The sequence below is a fragment of the Rhamphochromis sp. 'chilingali' genome (assembly GCF_963969265.1).
Source record: "Rhamphochromis sp. 'chilingali' genome assembly, chromosome: 13".
NCBI lineage: Eukaryota > Metazoa > Chordata > Actinopteri > Cichliformes > Cichlidae > Rhamphochromis > Rhamphochromis sp. 'chilingali'.
This window is the reverse complement of record NC_137940.1, coordinates 22,447,536-22,467,619: the sequence shown is the minus strand read 5'-3', so window position 1 is coordinate 22,467,619 and position 20,084 is coordinate 22,447,536. Positions and strand designations below refer to the sequence as shown.

The 20,084-nt window shown below is 42.5% G+C and overlaps 1 protein-coding gene across 1 annotated transcript in view; it reads left to right on the top strand.

The window, feature by feature from the left end:
• tenm2a (teneurin transmembrane protein 2a) overlaps positions 1-20,084 on the top strand; it is a 226,381-nt gene that overhangs the window by 166,298 nt on the left and 39,999 nt on the right. Inside the window, exons 6-7 of the mRNA XM_080900423.1 lie at positions 3,396-3,627; positions 15,484-15,722. Coding sequence (XP_080756549.1) covers positions 3,396-3,627; positions 15,484-15,722 — 471 coding nt within the window. The remainder of the gene's footprint in view (positions 1-3,395; positions 3,628-15,483; positions 15,723-20,084) is intronic.

Sequence of the window (20,084 nt, the reverse complement as noted above, 5' to 3'; positions counted from 1 at the left end):
AATTGCTCTATTTCCTTTTTCGCATGTTTGGTCTTTTATCAGACCAGGTTCCTAGTAAAACGGTTGTTCCTATTAGCCTACCTGCGGGTTGTAGTTTGGAAACCACACACTTTATCTGACTAAGTCCCCTATCTTAATTTATTAGAACCATTTAGCTCAAGATTGCTCATTCCTGCACGCCGCCTCTGTTCCAGTGGTTACTCGCGTTTGTGTATTTGTGGCCAAAACAGAAACACAAATGTTTTCTTCGGTTCTCTGCATGTATGAAAAAAACAGCCTTATACGTCAGCCTTGCTCCTCCGGCAGACCCCACTTCTCAATATGTTTGTGTTTTCTCCAGCGAGCTCTAAGGGTTGTTTTTTGGGTTGTGTTTTTTTATGGATTTGAAGTCTGCATGAGAACAAATTTCTTTGACATCAATCTCCCGTGCTGTAGCAGAAAAAGGAAAGCAATTTGTCTCTGATCATAAATATTTTGTAGCACGTCTAGAAATATTTTTCTTCTCTTTTCTGTTTTTTTTTTCTTCCTTTCTTTCTTTCTTGAACTTCTACCAAAGGTTGAGGGACTTTTTGGAAGAATAGTGCTTTCTTTAAAAAACTTGTTCTTTTTTTTCGCTGCAGCACATTTTACGACAACACAAGCAGAGCATTAGTAATGAGTCGTTATCCACTTTATTCAGTAAATATTGATTCAGCGAAGAATAAAAGGAACAATCACATTCTATCATGTAACAATTCAGTTCGGTTAGCCCGACAGAACATGACAGCCGCGGCAGTCCCAGTAGGCTACGAAGAGAGTTAATGCATAGAATTACAGGCAATACTTTTCTCCGAATTTACATTTTTCTGACATTATCTGGAGACGTGCAATTGAATTTGCTGCTGAATGATAGATAACAGGATTAGCATTTTTTTCTCTTTTGCCTTGAGTCTGCAAAGCAAAATGCACTTATTACAAAAAGTGGTGGATGCAAGTTTCTGCAGACAGAACAGAGCGTGACTTGATACCTGCGCAACATAATTTAGTGGCTGGATATTTGAAGAAAACCCTCTCCAGTGGTTGGAGTGTGTCTGACTCTGCACACACACATACACACAGAAGATTTTACCACATTCACGCACCCAGGCTACAGCAGTTTGTGGGAAAAGTAGGGCTGGGGAAAAAAGTATTCCTCTTCCATACAAGGTGTGCCATATATTATTCATTCAAATTTGAATGAAAAACCTGTTCAATATTTATGGGAGAGAAAGTGAACAAAAGCATAAGGCATGCATTTTTGTACGCAGATTTAAACACGGGAGATAGCAGGCTGGTCTAGTGAGCGTGGGGTTGCCTAGTTGTATTTTTTGCATCGTTGGGACTGTGTCCATGCCTGCATACGTGCCCAGCCAGTATACGGCTTTTGTTTTTTGTATTTAGATGCTTGTGTGCTTTTGTTGATATGGGTACACTATATAAAAGTATTTATGCAGATAGGGTGCAGTAAAAGGTATTTCACATTTATAGGGACGTTGCAGGGAGGGGAAGTCTAGTTAATTTTATTTATAAAGTGCTTTTAACAAACAAGGTTTATCTTAAAGTGCTTTACATTTCAGCAAAGGAACACAAGGAAAATGCAAATAAAAGGAAGATGAAAGAGAAACAATCCTTAACAAGAAATAGGGCAGTATAGGAAGGAGGAGGAGGAGGGAAGTACACGAAATAAACCCCACCGCATGCTTTAATATCAATTTACGTGCAGAGTTTATGATAGAGAAGGATGGCCTTTCGGGCTGTGTTGTGGCTGCATGTATGCGGGTGATTGCATGCACGCATGTGTATCTGTTTCTCCCAAGAGCATCTTTGCACGCACAAACAGATGTTTAGCGTCTCTCCTGTGTAGCAGAGGTCAGGCCCCATCTTTTTTCCCCCAGTCTCCTTCCCCCTTCTCGCCCCTTCTCTCCTTTCACGAGCATCTGTTCTCCAGCCACGGCGGTGACACCTGCATCCCCGCAGTATCGCAGAGGAATCAGGTCACCTCGCAAACTGGTTGTCATTACAACGGGAGTTGCAAGCAAGCCGGGTTCCCCTTAAACACACATTCAGGAGAACAAAGAAAGATGCATTTGCATAATGTAGATGCAAAATGCATTCGTCTTCTGATTTGGTTTCTATCTGTCAAAAGTCGTCACCCCCCCCCCCCCCCCCTTCCCTCCCTCCGCCACACACACGTGAACAGGCAAATATCAAAGCGGAAGAACAGACAGGAGAGTTCAGCACATCCACACTTCTCCCTTCCTCTCGCACGCTGTTTCTTTTCTTATCAAATCCAAGAGAAGATGACATATGGAGGAGGGCAAGTGTGATCACGCAGCTTGACAAAGCAGTTGCTTTTTTGTTGTTTTCACCCCACACATATGTGTGTGCACGTGCTCCAAACTTTGATCAATTGGAGAAAGATGACGCACCAAGTAAACAGTCTCATGTATCTCCATACTCAGTAATGATGAAAGTCTGATGCGTGGCATCGATGAAAGAAATAGCAAACGATGTCGTAAAGCTGCGTGAAGCATAAATGACGTGCAGGTTTTGCACTGTCATGATATGTAATTTTTTAAGCAGCTGGCAACAAAAAAAGTATGTTAAGATCTCCTGTACCGTATAGTATGTGGTTTATTGATTTTCCCGTGCAAACCCACACACACGCACGATGAAGATGGGCTCAAATCCCCCACTGATTCATGGAAAGAGGGAGAGGGGGAGGGGGAGAGAACTGTGATGTGTGAATGGGTGTTCTCGTCTGAGTCATCCGGGTTTGTTTTTCAGCTCTCTCACTCAACAGTCCATTAGCTCATTGTTGGAAGGGCTGGTATTGGATTCTAGCTGACATGTTCCCCCAAGTCTGAGAGCAAGAGATGAGGGCGCACGCTGTGCTGAGTGCTCTAATATTGCTCACACGCATCTTTTTGCTACTTGGGGGGAAAAAGAAAACTGGAGAGAAAACGTAAAAGTGAGACAAGGAGAGAGAGGAGTGGATAAAAATGAAGATGGACAAAATGGAGAAAAACGTGAATCAAAATGTAAGAAGATGATTATCAAATTCCACGTATCTGTTGAGCTGGAATTTCCTTCTCAAATAAGTTATCGACCGTTTGGAAAACATGAGACCTACTCCGAACCAAATGATTGCAGAGGCAAAAGTAGTACATAATGGAATGATAATGAAGTTATTTGCAAGCTGAAGAGCTTTGCTTTTGACATACTGCGAAATAATCACCAAATATCAAATAACATTTCTGTTCTACTTTTGGGTTTGTAGCATTTTGGAACCGAGTCCTTGATCCCTTTGATCTGAGACTCTATTTTCACACAGAAGTGTTTTTCTTAAATTCGTCTCTGTGCTTGTTTTCTTCCAGGGGCTGCCAACCACCAGAGTCAGACCACGCTACGACCTCCACTGCCCCCTCCACACAACCACCACACTTTGTCCCACCAGTCTGCCAACAGCCTGAACAGAAACACCCTGAGAGGCGGACGAAACCCCATTCACGCACCCGCTCCGGGGACGGGAGATGGTCCGACCACCCCTGAGTCTGTCCAGTTACAAGACAGCTGGGTGCTTAACAGTAACGTGCCGCTGGAGACCAGGTCAGAGTATATATTTTCTGTTTTGTTTTGGATTGTTTTTCTGTTGACGGGTTTACCTGACGCTGATATCTGGAGCCACTTACAGTAAGCACAGCAGTTGAATAAGCCTTGAGTAATCAATAGTGAGGAATGAAAGGTCAGATCCATTCAGCAACATTTCTGTAAGCTCAGTGTGGCGGTGTCAGACAGAAATGTTAGAAGAGAAAGAAAGAAGCTGTGGTGTATTTGGCCATGATGTAAAATAACAACTATTCACTCACTAGGACTACCACAAAACGTGTTACACTAAAAATGAAAGAATACTTAAGAACTTAAAAAGGAAGGAAATTAGGGAACTGGGAACAAATCAATGGAAGGTCTTGGCAGACTAGCAAAAAAAATATTAGACTTCATGGGCCATGGACACTTTTCAAACTATGTCCTCTTGAAATAAATGGTGCTGTAACCTAAGTGATGAAGTGACTATTTAGTAAGCTGCTGTGGCTGACAAGCTAACTGGTAACAGAGTGTCTTAATAACACTGGCTATCTCTAGCCAGTAATAAGCTGTCGAAGCTTTTTTGCCGTAGCAACTGCTGGTAAGCTTTTGGGAGCCTTTTAAATAGTCTGTGTTTAACTGTGAGTTAATGATACGGCAGCCCTGAGAGGTCAAACACACTGGAGCTTAAGAAAAAAACACAATGGAAATATAAAATGACACATTGGAAGTATAAAAAAACAAAATCTCACAAAACACAACAGAAGCGTTTCTGGGGACACAATAACGTGACGGATCAGCGGAAGTGAAAGGAAGCAAAGCATGCAAAGGACTGCAATGAGACATGCTTACAGGAAGCAGAGGATGTGTAGGGTAGTGTGTGTTTGCGTCACATAGAGCAGCGGTCCCCAACCTTTTTTGCGCCACGGACCGGTTTATGTCCAACAATATTTTCACAAACCAGCCTTTAAGGTGTTGCGGATAAATACAACAAAATAAAACCAGTACTGGTACCAAAAAAGGAAGATTTATTCATAACACAGGGGAAAAGACCCAGGAAAACAGAGTTAATTATAAATCGATAAAAAAAATGACGATAATAAGCCCCAAAATCTGTAAATATTTATTATTTAAATATTTGCGTTCTTGTGTAAGAACAGAGACAATTAATATTAATTAATTAATAATAATTTGCTTAGGCTCCAGCTTAGTGGTTATTAGCAAATTATTAGCAACATTCCACTTAACCATTCATCAGCTGCTTTTTCTTGAAATCTACATATAAATAAATCAAAAACTTTTGTATTTTTTAAAATATTTTGGACCAATAACAACAACAAAAAAAATCTACCCATCCCAGCTTTAAAATGAAAGGTCCACTTTGACATCGCCATTCCTTTAAAGGTCAGCAAAGCTTTTAACACCGAAAAGTGGAAAAGTAAAATGTAGACACTTCTCCAGCTGTAACACAAACCTATCACAGTCAGAATATTCATTAACTCCAGTCTACAAAGCTGTGTTCACCAAGCCTAAAAAGAATCCACGTTTTAAAACGTGATCTAAGCCTGCGAAATTTCATTACAAACTCCACCTCAGAGCGCTGTACAAACTACTCTGCCTTCACAAGTGAAACCACTTATTGCAATTGCACTGGAATTAACTGACCCTGTATTTGCTCTTAAAATGCTGCTTTGATCTTTGTCCCTTGTTATTTTTTGTTATTTAACACCCACCTAACACCAATTTATTTTTTAATTCAACAAATCACTGATTGTCTCCGCCATGATGAGTTTGTATATTTAGCATTCTTGTTATAAATGTTATGGAACCCTGAGATATGGATATCAGTTCATAGGCACTGTGAGAGTGGAGCACCTGCATGAATTGTCTGAATAATAAAGTTCAGCTAATTGTCTCTTAAACGTTCATAATTAGGTCCATAATATGTTGCACAAAGATACAATTTCTGTATTTTTTCCTCTTTTATACCAACACAATGGATTTTAAGTCAAATATATGATCAAAGTGCACACTAGCAAGGGTTTTACAACGTTTCGCATTAACTTTGAGACATTTTCAGTCCCAGAAATAATTGTGTGTTTGTGACAAACATCATCATGACCAGACAAGTCCTGTTCTCTTACAGACATAATAGCTGAATGTTGAATTTGCATTTTATAGTTTTGTCACTATCAACAGATATCAGTGCAAATATGGTTGCCATGATTAGGTTGAACAAAACAAAATGAACCTATCAAAGAGATAGGAACAACTTTAGGAGTGGCCAAATCAACAGTTTGGTACATCTGGCACCAAAAAGGCCTGGGAGACCACAAGTACAGTGCACAATCACAGAATTATTTCCATGATTAAGAAAAAAATAAGGTGTAAAACTCTGATTATACTCAAGAAGAAGAAGACCAGATGAGCCAGAAAACAGCTCAGGTACACCCGTAACATGGATAATGACCCATATACAGGAAAAGTCTTCAATGGCAAAGTCAGTCGTTTGTTCTCAGCCAAAAAGAGAATTCTCTTGATCTTAATAAGTATTGAAATTGAATTCAAAGAGACCCACGCAACAGAAGGTGGCTGCAAGAGCATCTCAGTGGAGGACACACAGCATTTATGTGCCGTCCACAGTTCTAAACTTCAAGCAGTCACTGACTGCAAAGGATTTCCATCCAAGTAGTAATAACTATGCTTGTATTTAAAATTGTTAGTTTCTCAGTTTGAGCCTCTGAAAATGGGGGACTGTGTTTAAAAATTACTGTCATTCCTAAGCAGTTAATGCAAAATGTTTGTAAAAGCCCCAGAATTTCCCCCAGGGATCAATAAAGTATTCTGATTCTGATTCTGATTAAAATTGAAAGTCTGCACTTTAATCGCTTATTGATTGTATGCTTTAAAAACCCATTGTGGTGACGTACAGAAGCAAAACTACAAAATGTGCCTCTTTGTCCAAGGAATTATGGACCTAACTGTATCTGCACTGTTTTAGTTCCCAAAGCAACCACGATCTCACACATTTCCATTATTTCTAAATAGGGCTGCCACAAACGATTATTTTGATAGTCGACTAGTCACCGATTATTTTTGCGATTAGTCGACTAATCAGATCATCATCCATTGGACGTAAAACGTACAGCTTATTGCACCAGCAGCATCTGCTCTTATATAACTATCATTAGCTTACAGCTTTAAGTGTTTATGGTATGTGCTAACTAAAAATAAAGACAAGATGATAGTTTATTAAATTTTAATGAAATTTGCAGATTCTTTCGGTGAAGTTTAATAAACTCCTTGCTATCTAAAATATAACGGGACACCGGAGTATATTCTCGAGCATCTCACACTTCTGATAATCAGTTGTTTATTCAGCTGTGTAAAAACTATAACTTTAATCTCAGCCAAACCGATTTACTCAGGAACAAATAAAATATTAAAAAAGCCAAACAATAACATTTTGAAGTTATCTAAGTGACTTATATATATTTAACCTGAGTAGCGACAGACGACGGTGGGTTTGAAAACGATTTGCCGGTGAGCCTGTAACCCCGGCTAGCTATCGAGCTAGTGGGTAACAGACGTCTCCGAAAACGTCGGAGCGCTTTTGAAAATATGTGGTGTCTTGATAAACTGAGCCGATATTTGAGGTTTACACAGCTACATTCTCGCATGAAAATATGTTAAACGTTTATTTTGTGACCCAGAAAGAATAATAAGAGTAATATTAAAACTAACTAGCTGCCGCCATTGTTGTAAACTGAGCTGGGCTGCGCTATGAATTCTGGGACACAGCTTCTTCTTCTTCTTCGGGGTTAATGGCAGCTGGCATCCTTGTACATGCAGTGCTGCCATCTTCTGTGTCAGGCCGTTATTACACTCTTAAATCCTACTGCTTACCGGTATTCCTGCGTCTTTTGTGATCTTACAAAGCTTCAAACGACGCGTCGACTATTAAATCAGTCGTCGACGATTTTGATAGTCGACGTAATCGTGACTAGTCGACTAATCGTGGCAGCCCTATTTCTAAACCAGTATATGAACCTTTAAATGAAAAGCCAATGGCTCCAGGCTGTGATTCATAAAAGTGTGCTGCTCAGTTTCCTTCTCTACCTCATCCCCAAACAGGACCCCTTACAAAAGAGTATTATGCATGCAACCTGGAGTGAAGAAGCAGGAAATACAAACCTTTTCACACACTCTACACATGTGGGGGAGGGGGGGGGGGGGGGTCAGTACACAAAGAACACTTACCAGGAAAACAGAGCATTCATGCAGGGTATTACTATTCATGAAGCATGGCAGTGAGAGGGAGACTGCCTGCATGCTTGTTCGCATGCGCGTGGTCAGTCTCCGAGCATTTACTCTGCAAGCTGTACTTGTGTTTCTCCTGCTGGGTGCTGAGGCTTCCAGCACTGATGGGCCTGGATAAACTCCCCAGAGCGTTGGACCTGTGCAGTATTTATGAGGCCTGGCTATGTTTAATTCATCCCCACTGATCTCAGGTCTATGCTCAACCTGTGCTCACACATTGTGCTTGTATGCATGATGGGTAGGAACAAGAATACGTACACCTTTAAAAAGAAGCTGTTTCAACTGGCAGTTTCTTCTTCTAGGCCTGCGTTGTTATGTTGACGTGACTGGCACAACATCACTCGAGATGAAGGACGATTTGTTTTTCTTGCAATTTCTGATCCAGTGATGTAGGATGAAAATAAAATCTATTTAAAGTTATAAATCCTTTATAACTTTATAAATCCTGACTGCTATCTTTGCAGATTTGAAGCGTCTCACACACACACGCCCACACTGTTGAGGCCTCTACAGTGCCAGTATTTGGTCATGTTCAGGTGGTGGGGTTTGGCATGGCTCAGAGCCTGTCGCTGTGAATGGAGCCCAGAGCAGCACAGAGAGTATTCCAGCTCCACCCTCCAGCCCAGATTGGGCCCTCCTCTCCAGTCCAGGCTATGGTGGAGGCTGGGTGTGCTGGCTTGAGCTGCTGGAGTTGCTGGAGCTCGTGATTGGGACGGAGCCAGCCAGGCAGAGCCAGCCAGGCAGAGCCAGCGAGTCACACCATCCCTGTGCTGGCAGAGCCTGTCCTCCATCTCATTATAACCTGCAGCTATAGGAAATGATGAGCAACCTGTTCATGTGAGGGGAGGGAGTGTATGTGTGTACGCTTGTGTGTGTATTTGCATCCAAGCATGTGTTTGTTTTTTGTTTTTTTAAAATCAGACTGCTCCCCACTGTAATCATATGTAAATCTTGGCATTTGTTGTCCACTCATTATGCATTGTGTGTGTGTGTGTGTGTGTGTGTGTGTGTGTGTGTGTGTGTGTGTGTGTGTGTGTGTTTGCGTGCGTGCGTGCGTGCGTGTGTGCGTGCACATGCGTTTTGGCTTGACCCGACAGTGTGACAGCGGTGAGAGGATGAAGATTGATCACCTAAGAACACCCCAGGGCTTGGATGACTGGCAGAGACAGAGAGAGATAGAAACAGACGAGGGGGGCGGGGGGGGGCGGTTATATAGCAAAGAAATATAAGTCAGGAGAGTGGGAGGTGAGAGGGCGGGGGAATGTGGAAAGGAATGGTTTACGGTAGAGGAGGGAGAGATAAAGAAGGAGAGAGAGAGAGAGAAATGAAGAGAGGTGGTGATTGAAGGAGATTGTTTTGGGGAGTGTGTGTGAGAGATAGAAAGGCAGAAGAGGGAGATTGAGGCCCGCAGAACATGGATACATTTACCTGTGTGAGATAAATGACTATAGATGGCTGGTGCCGCTGCGTGTGCGTGTGAATGAGAAACACAGAGACAGAATACATTTCTCTGTGTGAATGCGACCGCATGTGTGTGCTCGTGTGTGTGTGCGCACGATTTGTGTGAAAGCATCTGATTTCCAATCGCTCCCTCTGAGCCCCTATGGGTGGCTCATGCCAGGTTCAATCTCCGTGATCTCGGGATATTCCCTTGCACCCCGGCACGCTCCTCTGTGGGCCACAACCCTGGGGGGTGGCGGAATAAGATCACTGAGAGGGATGCGGCATCTCAATTTATCTGGAAGGAGCTGGAAAGGAAGGGGTGGACGTTACTACCGGTTACTTTCAAATGCATTACTGTGGGGACAGATACAAAGATGTTACCTGTTGGAACAACAACCGGTGAAGAAGAAGGAGGAGAGGCAGTATATCTGTTCCTAAATGATATATTGTAGGCACTACTGTAACAGGCACCGCTGTGTAACATCAGGTTTATTAATGACATGACCTCGTTATTCATACATTAAAGCTACAAACTCAGTAATTTTTTAATGTTATTTAACAAAAACAAAAATGTTGTACTTCTAAATATACATTGATTAGTGTGTAATTACATCGTCCAACAAAATGACACATTCTCATACATAATCCATTAAAATACATAGGAGCATGCACCAGTTTGTTATTCCCCCAACATATTTGTTGGTCTTCCTCTTCACCTCAATGACAAGAAAATATGCATAACATACTCATTAATTTCCAATATTGTCACAGTTACTTATTGTCAGCAGATTAGACAAACGACCATCTCCAGACAAAAGTCTGCTAAACAACAGCAGCAGCTGGTTATAAGCTAGCGTTATACCAGCTAATGTTATGCTCAAGTGTCCTAAAAATCACACTTTTAATCTGATAAACAAGTTTGATGTTTTATGACTTTTATCACTGAGTGTCCGAGTCCACTTCAAAGATAGTTTCACTAATGCTGGCCAACAGAAGCTAATAGCGGCTAACAGAAGCTAATAGCAGCTAACAGCAGCAAAAACAACAGCGCTTATCAACAGAAACGTTCAGCATATCCTAAGCAAGAAACAACTGTAATGTGATTGCCAAATTTTATACAGCAATGCATTACATTACTGCATTGCTGAAAAATTTTATGTGATTACAGTAATGCAATGATAATGAATTGCAAACACGTTCCACCCAACACTAGTAGTGCCATTTTACCCACAGAAGTTACCTCCTGCTGGCCATTAGAAAGAATGCAGTTTTAAGAGGCTAGAGGCTAAGTCCAGTTTTATGTAAAGTCAATGAATCAATGCCTAACTGGCTTCATTTAAAAAGGATCTCTCAAATGTTCCTTTAACAGAATTAAAAAATGGATAAAATCCCAGTACAGCGCCTAGTTTGCAAGGAAAAAAGAAAAATCTAAGATATATACATAATCTGCCTGGATTTTGCTTTTTATGAACATTAGAACTCTGAATTTTCCCCTCATCTGCACAACAATAAGCAAATGAATCCCAGTCTACTGTATCCATCTGCACACAATTTTTTCCTACGATCGTAGCAGGTAGCAATACTCACGACTCCGTCCTTGAGCATCTTCCCCTCCCTGGGCTCTTTGTTTCATTCTCAGATCTGACTGTTTTTCAGTCACCCCCATACCGTGTAGACCCCCGTTAATTGTTCTCTACATCTGATGATGACTCTGAAAGTGCTATGCTAAGCAACCGCATGTTTGTGAGAGCTGAGAATATGAAGAGCGTGCGTGTGTGCGGGCATGCAAAAAGCTTGTGTGTGTTTGTTCGCTCAAGGGGAATGCGAGCTTTGACTTCCTGCTAATTACCCAGCATGCTCTCTGTTCTGTGGTTAATTGTCCAGGTCCTCTTTTTCTCTCAATGGGGAGCGGGGTTGGAACGGAGTGAAAACACATCTTCTCGTCTTCTCTCTGTCTTCTAATCTATAGCCTTTATCTCCATTGTCTATCCTTCCCCTCTTGTGTCACTGTTTGTTCCGCAAGGATGAAAATTAAACACTCGGTAGCACATACGGGGCAATCTCATGAAAGAATAACCACATAAATTTATATTTTACTGCGCGTGGGTGGGCGCCTGTGTGTGAGCCCGGGTAAATGTGTGTCAGTGTGTGAGTCAGTTTTGACTAATGTTCTGTATGGATGTGTGTTGCATATATAAGACAGAATGCATGACAGCGAGGTAGCGGTGGTTAAGGGAATCTCTGTCAGCTCTCTCTAATTATGTGTGACATTTCCACGCTGGACCCCTGTCAAAAACCCTACAATAGGCACACACAAAAGCACAAACACAAATACAAGCGTACACACGCACACACCCCAGCCTAATGATACAGAGTTGTGATTGCCGGCTGCCTGCTATGATAGAACCCCTCCATAGTCCTCAGCAACATAAATCAATGTCAATTACCTCCCCAGAGCACATTAGACACTTTCCATTCCTACTCGTAATTAGTATGGCCCATAGACATATTCCCATCCCACACCAAGCTCACAGCGGAGCTTCTGCACACAAACAACAAAGCCAGGGAATGAAATGATTTCACTGCTTAAGTTCAAACACATACCAGCACATCGAATCATACGCTTCGTGTGACACAGAATACAAACAGTTCAGCAGCTCACCCTCTCCTTGTGCTCACACGTGCATTATTTCAGTATCACCATTAATTACCGCTGGCCTTGCCATCACAGTGAGTCAGCAGCTGTGAAAATGAATTGAAACGAGCACATGAGCCGCTTGACCTTGGACGGCGCGCGTGTGTGTTTGAGCATATATGCATGCATGCCAGAGCATATAGGTTTATGCAATGCATAACAATGTGTTGATGTTGGTGAGAGTGAGAATGTGGTATTTTTAGACAATAACCTCTTTTTTTCTTTGGGTGTCATCGCCTCGTGGTCTTTCAGCCTCTATCTGTCTTCAGCTTTTTTCTCTCTCTTTTGCCTATTTTTTTTTTTTCCTGGAGTCACAGGCCATACCTGACAGCTAAAAGAGAGGAACAGGGAGAGAAGCAATGGAAGAGGGGAAAAAATCCAGCAAGATAGCAGTCCAACAATCAGTGGCTTAAAATGATGAGAGAGAAAGAGAGAGACAAAGCACAGACTGGCTGAATAATTGATAGAGAGTGGAACAGCGCTCCCAAACTAAATCTTCATGCTCTGAGCACGTCACCTGGTTTTGCCAACTGTTTTCAGATGAGCGGACATGCTGTTATGAAACAGCAGCGATCAAAAGGATAGAAGACCACAAAGTGCAGTGAAACACCTTTTTAAACAGATCATCCAGTCCAGTAACAGTGGTGGGTTATTACTGGTCCCATTAGACTAGTCTGAAAAGAAGAGAGAGCAGGCTGCAGAAGAAAGAGGACAACTCAGACACACATCTGTGCAGGAATGAGTCATTTGTCATGGTGTGGAGGTAGAGAGAAAGCACGAGGCTGGGGACTTGGAATCTGCTTTACTCCAGCTTGTCAAAGAGAAACCCGGCAACCTTCTCAGATTTTTGTGTTTTGTTCGACCGCATATGAAAGATAGACGGTCATGATGTTGCCCACTGATTTGTGGACTACTTTTGGCATTTTAGCCATCATTATCTTGGACTTTTGAAACCCCATGTGACCATATTTAAACTACAGGGTAGAGCTTTTGGTTTATCCATTATTCACCATTATATTAACTGGGATCAATTCAATTCAACTTTATTTATACAGTGCCAAATCACAACGACAGTCACCTCAAGGCACTTTACATTGTAAGGTAGACCCTACAATAATACATACAGAGAAAAAAAAATCATATAAAAATCATCACTTTGGTGACATTGTGAAGGAAAAACTCCCTTTTAACAGGAAGAAACCTCCGGCAGAACCAGGCTCAGGGAGGGGCGGGACCATCTGCTGTGACCGGTTGGGGTGAGAGAAGGAAGACAGGATAAAGACATGCTGTGGAAGAGAGACAGAGATTAATAACAAGTATGATTCAGTGCTGAGAGGTCTATTAACACATAGTGAGTGAGAAAGGTGACTGAAGAAGAAATACTGGTAATGGTTAGCGAAAAAAACAGGTGAAAACCAAGGATACTGTATGCATACAGTAGCACCGATCTTAGCTAAAGCTACCCTTTATTTATTTATTTTGCTGTATTGACGAAGACTTAAAACCAGTGAATGAGACCATAAAGTCACCAGAAAATGTTTTCTGAGCGGATAAGTCAAGTGGGTCATCGGGTAATTTTCTCATGGGCATCTTATATACACTCAGATATTCTTCTTTAGCCAACATCTAAAGAAGAGCTTTGAATGTCCTTCAAGAAGCCCGGGGAACTATTCCTGAAAACTTCTTAAAGAAATGTCAAGAAAGGTTGTCTAAGAGAGTTCATGCTGTGATGAAGAATAAAGGTGGTCATATACAGATCTTCAAGCTTGTTAGATATGCGCAAACTCTGTTTTTGCCTTATATGCTCTGTTTTAATTTATATTTGCATCTGTTTCCTATTTTACTAGTAAAACATCCAGAAATTAGGGGTTCAAGACTGGTTGGTTTGGGGTTTTTTCATGATTTATAAAGACTTAGTAGTAATTTGGTAGTAATTAGTTCCACCTCTTCATAATGCATTCCACCAAGTCACTGCTTAGTCCTGTGAATCTGGCCTGATTAGGCAGGAGATAAAATTAGAAGTCAGATTTTAAACAAACCCCTGGCTTTGCCAAACATTTAGGAAGAGAAAAACATACAAATTGTAAAATAATTACCCAAATCCTAAACTGTTGGCTTGTTTACTCCCCATCCTATTGTCTCGCCACTTTTTTGGCCTGTCAGAGTAATTATTTTTTGTGAGGATAATGTTATCCTAACAGAGAAGTTATGGAAATAGTTTAGCATTTGTAATAATCCAAAATTATCCATTAATCATGACAGAATGCTGAAAACCCAGACTCTAGGCCTCACACTGCATTTAGATGAAGTGACGGCCAAAAATTGTTTCCTCTCTTTGCAGAAATGTCTGTGTGGCCAAGGTTCATTATTCACAAGATAAAAGTAGGAGAGCATTCAGAGAGCATCTTCATATGTGCACACAAACACAGTAGCAAACACACAAACAAGCAAGTTCCACAAAAAGCTGGCACAAAAAGACTTTATTTTTCTGTTCAGTCATCTCTGAGGCAGTGGAGTGACCTTCTCTCCTCTGATAGATCACACTCACCTCACCTGAGGGCTTTGTTCTGTCATACCACCTGAGGTCTGCGTAGGGGCTGTGTGTGTGCATGCGTGCCACAAAAGATGTCACAAAGGTTTCACTGAAGTTCTTCTTCTTGTGTCCTTTAAAAGAGTCTTCAAGTGCAGTCTTTCTCCTTGCTATGGCGAAAGTGTTCTTTCAAGGTCAGATAACAAAAGAAAATCCGAAAGAAGAAAGGGACATTTTTTTGTAGGAGGGGAACGAGGGAAGACATGATTATAGGAATAAAAAAGGGGGAGAAAGAAGAGGAATATTGGAGTGGTAGTGGAAAAGAAAAGATAAGACAAGAAATAGGAAAAGCAGCTGGAGTAGGGGGAGCAGCGAAAGAGTGAGCGGGTGAGCAGGTGCAGTGATAGCAGAGGATAATGGGTAATATGAGCAAAGGGATGATGGTTCAAATCCCCCTTTTATCCTCTCTCTGAGCTCTGACCCTACCTGGACAATGAGGACAGCAAAAGGGGGATGGCAGTGATCCTCTCCAGCCATTAAGGGCAGAAACAAGGCAAATTATAAGTGGGGTGAACAGAGGAGAAGCGAAGCCACAGAAGAAGGAAAAAAACAGGGCAGAGCAGGTGGAGGTTAAAAAGAGACCTCTGACTGGAACAGCACTGAATTGGAGACACAATCAGTTCAAGGGTGTTAAAACCCATATGGCAGGAAGGGTTCATCGGAAAGTAAATTGGACAGAAGCTTGCACATATGCCCTGTCATCCAGACGGTGATTAGGTTATAGTTTGGTGTGTTTGCACTCAAGCAGAGCTTGTTTTAACCACTTACTTTATAAAGCGTCTTTCTGTGTGTGCTGACTTTTCTTTTTTTCACCCCTTTTTCTCATCTTCAGGCATTTTTTGTTCAAGACGTCGTCAGGGACCACCCCTCTCTTCAGTAGCTCCTCCCCCGGATACCCCCTGACCTCGGGAACAGTGTATTCTCCACCGCCTCGCCTGCTACCCAGAAACACCTTCTCCCGCTCAGCCTTCAAACTAAAGAAGCCGTCCAAGTACTGCAGCTGGAAATGTGCCGCAGTGACAGCCATCGCAGCCGCTGCCTTGCTGGCCATCCTGCTGTCTTACTTCATTGGTAAGTGAAAGCATTTTTATGAAAAGGGTTAACCAGATTTTATTTTATTTTTTGTCTATATATACACCCCTGAACAAATACAAGCTCAGTCGACACACTGTGTCGCATTGACCTAAAATGCATAAACCTCCCACACCTCCACGACAAAGTGTCAAGTTAGTAGCCCCTGCCTGTAAAACACAAAGCAGATTCAGAAGGTGTGAGCTTTGTCACTTCAGTCGACTGCTGCACTGTCAAAATCAACCCCAGCTGGAGCCTCGGCCTCCAGTCAGCATCAGTGCACAGGCAGTTAGAGGGGCAGAAAGATACACAAACCGCAGCATACTGCGGCTGTTTCTGCAAGCAGGTATCAGTCAAGGTAGGAATCCTAACAGACCCAGCAGGAAAGTGGATGTTTTTCACTGATCTGAAGCCAACATGCAATAGTCATACTTTAAGGAATGGCAGATACTCAGAGGAGAGCACTTACCCAGCACATCAGGAAGAGATTCTGATGGGCTGTCTACCGGCGAATCTGTGTGAAGAGAAGGGAGGGAAAAAATACAAAACATTGCTTAGAGTGTGTGTGGGAGTGTGTGTGTGGGTGTGGATTTTATTCCTTCTTGACCTCATTCACTGGACAAAAGAATGCAGACCTATGCGTGCGTGTGTGTGTGTGTGTGTGTGTGTGTGTGTGTGTGTGTGTGTGTGTGTGTGTGTGTGTGTGTGTGTGTGTGTGTTTGAGGGAGAGAGGAAGACAATAGAAGGAGGAGGAACAGAAAATGAGGAAATGTAATTATGTATGAATGTGCATGTTTGTGTGTTTGTCTACTTCACTGTGTTAGTGTGTGTGCAAGAAGGCAGATGTGCCACTGAGCCCCTGATTGGCCTCTTACCCAAGAGACCAGAGTCAACAGATGGGGGGAAGAGTGGCATCAGCAGAAATAACAACCCTCTCTACATATATTATTAAGATCATTTTTTTCTTTATTTATAAATATATTTATCCAAACGTGACCACATCGATCTAACCGTCCATAGTGAGTTTGTGATATATGCACCCATATGTGTGTCGTATGCATCCTGGCCTACCGAATTTCATGCATGTGCACTCCAATCTGTGCATGTGTCAGTATTTGTGTGATTTGTGTAACCCCCGTGGAGTGCCCTTGACAATAGTGTGTCCTCCAGAGCAGATCAAGGCCTCTTGCCGAGGGCACACAGTAAGATCCATTCTCTCCTGAGCTTTACACGGTCACACTGCAGTAGACAGCCACATATGGAGCCACAAAACAAAAGCCGGGAGAAGGACGAAGGACGGCAACCGCTGCCCTCATACCCCCTAACCCCCCCGAAATCCTCTCCATATATGTACTCAAGGGCACTGGAGCGCAGAAAGGACCAAAGACCTCCCGTTATTCATCTTTTACTCGAAGCGCAGAGCTCACCTGGGGCTTTAATGACACAAATATTTGTTTTCTTCAGAACATATAATTGTTAAATGAACATCTAATTGGGGACATAAATCAAAACACATTTGTTTTAAAGAATAATTTTTGCTTCTACCTTTCTTTTTTTCATACCACTCCATCAGTAATTTTTGGGTACCTGCAGACACATAAAGCTTTCTAACCTGTCTTAATAATAGGTACTTTTAGATTGTAAGCTATATTATAAAAGATTTTTCTTTTTTATTATTGGTGTATTTACAGCACAAAAGAGCAAGCTATCCAGATACCCTGTCAGTATACTGTATAATATTGCATTTTTAATGGAATTGCATGATTAAGGGGAAATAGAGTGTAATATTTTTCCCTCTAAGCCCCACTTTCTGTATATTTTTCAGTTTAGTTTTATTATATGCCAAATAGTGTGTGTGTGTGTGTGTGTGTGTGTGTGTGTGTGTGTGTGTGTGTGTGTGTGTGTGTGTGTGTGCTTCACCACCAAACTTAATTGTCCAACTGGCTATAATTCAGTAAGCTGAAACAAAGCTGAAATGATACTTTATTGTTATTATTACTATTGCTAACGTGGCCCCTTTTCAGCTGTTGTAAGGAAATGTTTTTGCTCCGGTGTTTTTTCTACGCTGAACAAAGCTGTAGCAGTGCTGCCAAGCCTGAAACCCTTGTGTTTACCATGCTTTTTGTAGCGTTAATCGTGCAGCGAGTTCACTACTCATAAGGGGGATTTTGTACTACCTTGTTTGTGTGTTATGTGTGCGTGGGGCCCAGCGCTCACTGTGGGGATTGTGCAGAGCACCCAGAGCCATGCAGCGTGAAGAGGACCCCTCTGAGGCGTCCGCCCAGGAGCCCACTCATAAATTACACCAAGACACATGTGCCTGAACAGCACTTTTCATTTTTTGTGCTGGTTGGCATGTGTGTGTGTGAGAACTCCTAACTTCTCCGTGTGTGTCTGAGAGTGTGCTGGCTTTCAAATGATTTGCCTTTCCTTCTTTTTTCTTTATTCAGACTTCACATGAATATTAAGAAGAAAAAAAATTGCTTGACAATCTTCCAGAAACTCAGGCGCGCACATGTGTGTGCCAATTGAGGACGACATCTTCAGAAAAAACATGACTTTGCATGTTTCAGGAGCACAGCTGACTCGCTGTATCTCTGTGAAGCTTATTTACTGTGTCCTACTGTTAGAATGAAGCCTTGGGGATGAGATAAACATACACACGTAGCATGAAAAAAGCGTTTGGAGCTGCGAGTCATTATTTGTGTCTGTGTGAGTTCGAGGGAGTTTATTTGTAAGGGAGGACAGAAAGCGTTTTTTTTTCCCTCTTCAAACTCCAGCGGAGTATGGCCTCCTCTTTATGTGTGAAGGAATGACTGAACGGATGGAGGGAGGAGGATAAACGAGAGTGCTTGTTCTTCATTCCCCCGGCGTCTTGTTTGCTTGCTCCGCATGGAGCACCTGAGCCAAAGGAGAGGTGGTTGCTAGGATACAGGTGAGCGGTTGGCATACAGGAGAGAAGACAGGTCCATCATTGTGAATGGCAACCTGGAGAGAACGAGATAGAGAGGGGTGAGAGAAGAAGAAAAAAAAGGAACGGGGTGGAATGGAGTTGGTGCACAGGGGGCAGAGGGGAACATAAAGGGGAAAGAAAAAGGAGGGATAGATCAGTGGAGAGACAGAGGAGAGGTGGGCTGATATGTCACTGTCAGCACTGTAAGGTGTGAGATTGGTTGATGGGGGGGCGCGGGTGAGGTTGTTTGCGCTGCTGAGGAAAGTAGAGGAGATGAGGAGGAGGAGTGACAAGACAGCCAGGTGTGGAGAGAAGAAACTGAAGGGAGGCAGAAGGGGGAGAGATGAAGGAGAGCGTGGCCTCCTGAGGGCTCTGTCACCTGGAATATCTGCGGGACTAATGTCTCCTAATTGATCACAGCGAGCAGAGAACAGAGGGAGTGTGACAGAGGACAGAGAGAGGCTGTGAAGGACAAGGGGTGACGAAAAAGAGAAGTTAGAGAGGATTAAAAAAAGAGAACAGGGATGTAAACCTCTGAGAGCAAAAACATCCAGCAAGGGGGGTAAAACAGATAGAAATGCGCTGTAGTGAGGAATGAGAGGAGAGCCTGGCTTGATGGATGAGAAATCGAGGTCGTGTCAAACTGCTTGCGCCCAGGTGGACTGTTTTCATACACACATGCACAGGTGTGCCCTTGACTGCAATGAGTAAACTTGCTAGCGGGCGCTTGTGTCACCTTTGCAGGGGTGTTTGGCGCCGATGTGTGCGCGTGTGCATCTGCGGAATTTGTCAGGCGACGTGGCATAATCCACATGGTATTGTCACCACTAATGAGTAAGGGCGCACATACGCACGCACAGGCGCGCGCACACACACGATGTATTTTTAGTCTTACTCTCAGCTCCCCTGTCTGTTGATTCAACAGAACCACACTCCACACACACACACACACACACACAGTGGCACTGTCATCGAGCGTGACCTTCATGCCTCCGAGCCGACCACTTTCCATCCATCACCGCTGTCTTCCTGTTCCAGAGTGATCACAATCGCTTACTGCCCATTCTTCCCGATTACAAGTGTCTCACTACAGTGCATTTATATCCCTGCTCCCTTACATAATCACATGTTAATGATTTTACTGTTCTGCCAATTGAACAGTTTCTGGACTAGAAATACAACATTAGTTCTTCGTCCCTTTCCTTATCAATCATCTTTAGAGCCTTTATATTAATTTTAAGCTTCCAGCCTTGTGTGGATGGGAGGTACTACTGTGCTACTCTTCTGAGAAAGAAAAAAAGATTCAAAAAAAGTACCTAATTACACTTTTTGATATACATGATATACAAAAGTCTACTCTTAACAGGCTAAATGATTGATGTTTTAAAAAGTATTCATTATGTCATATT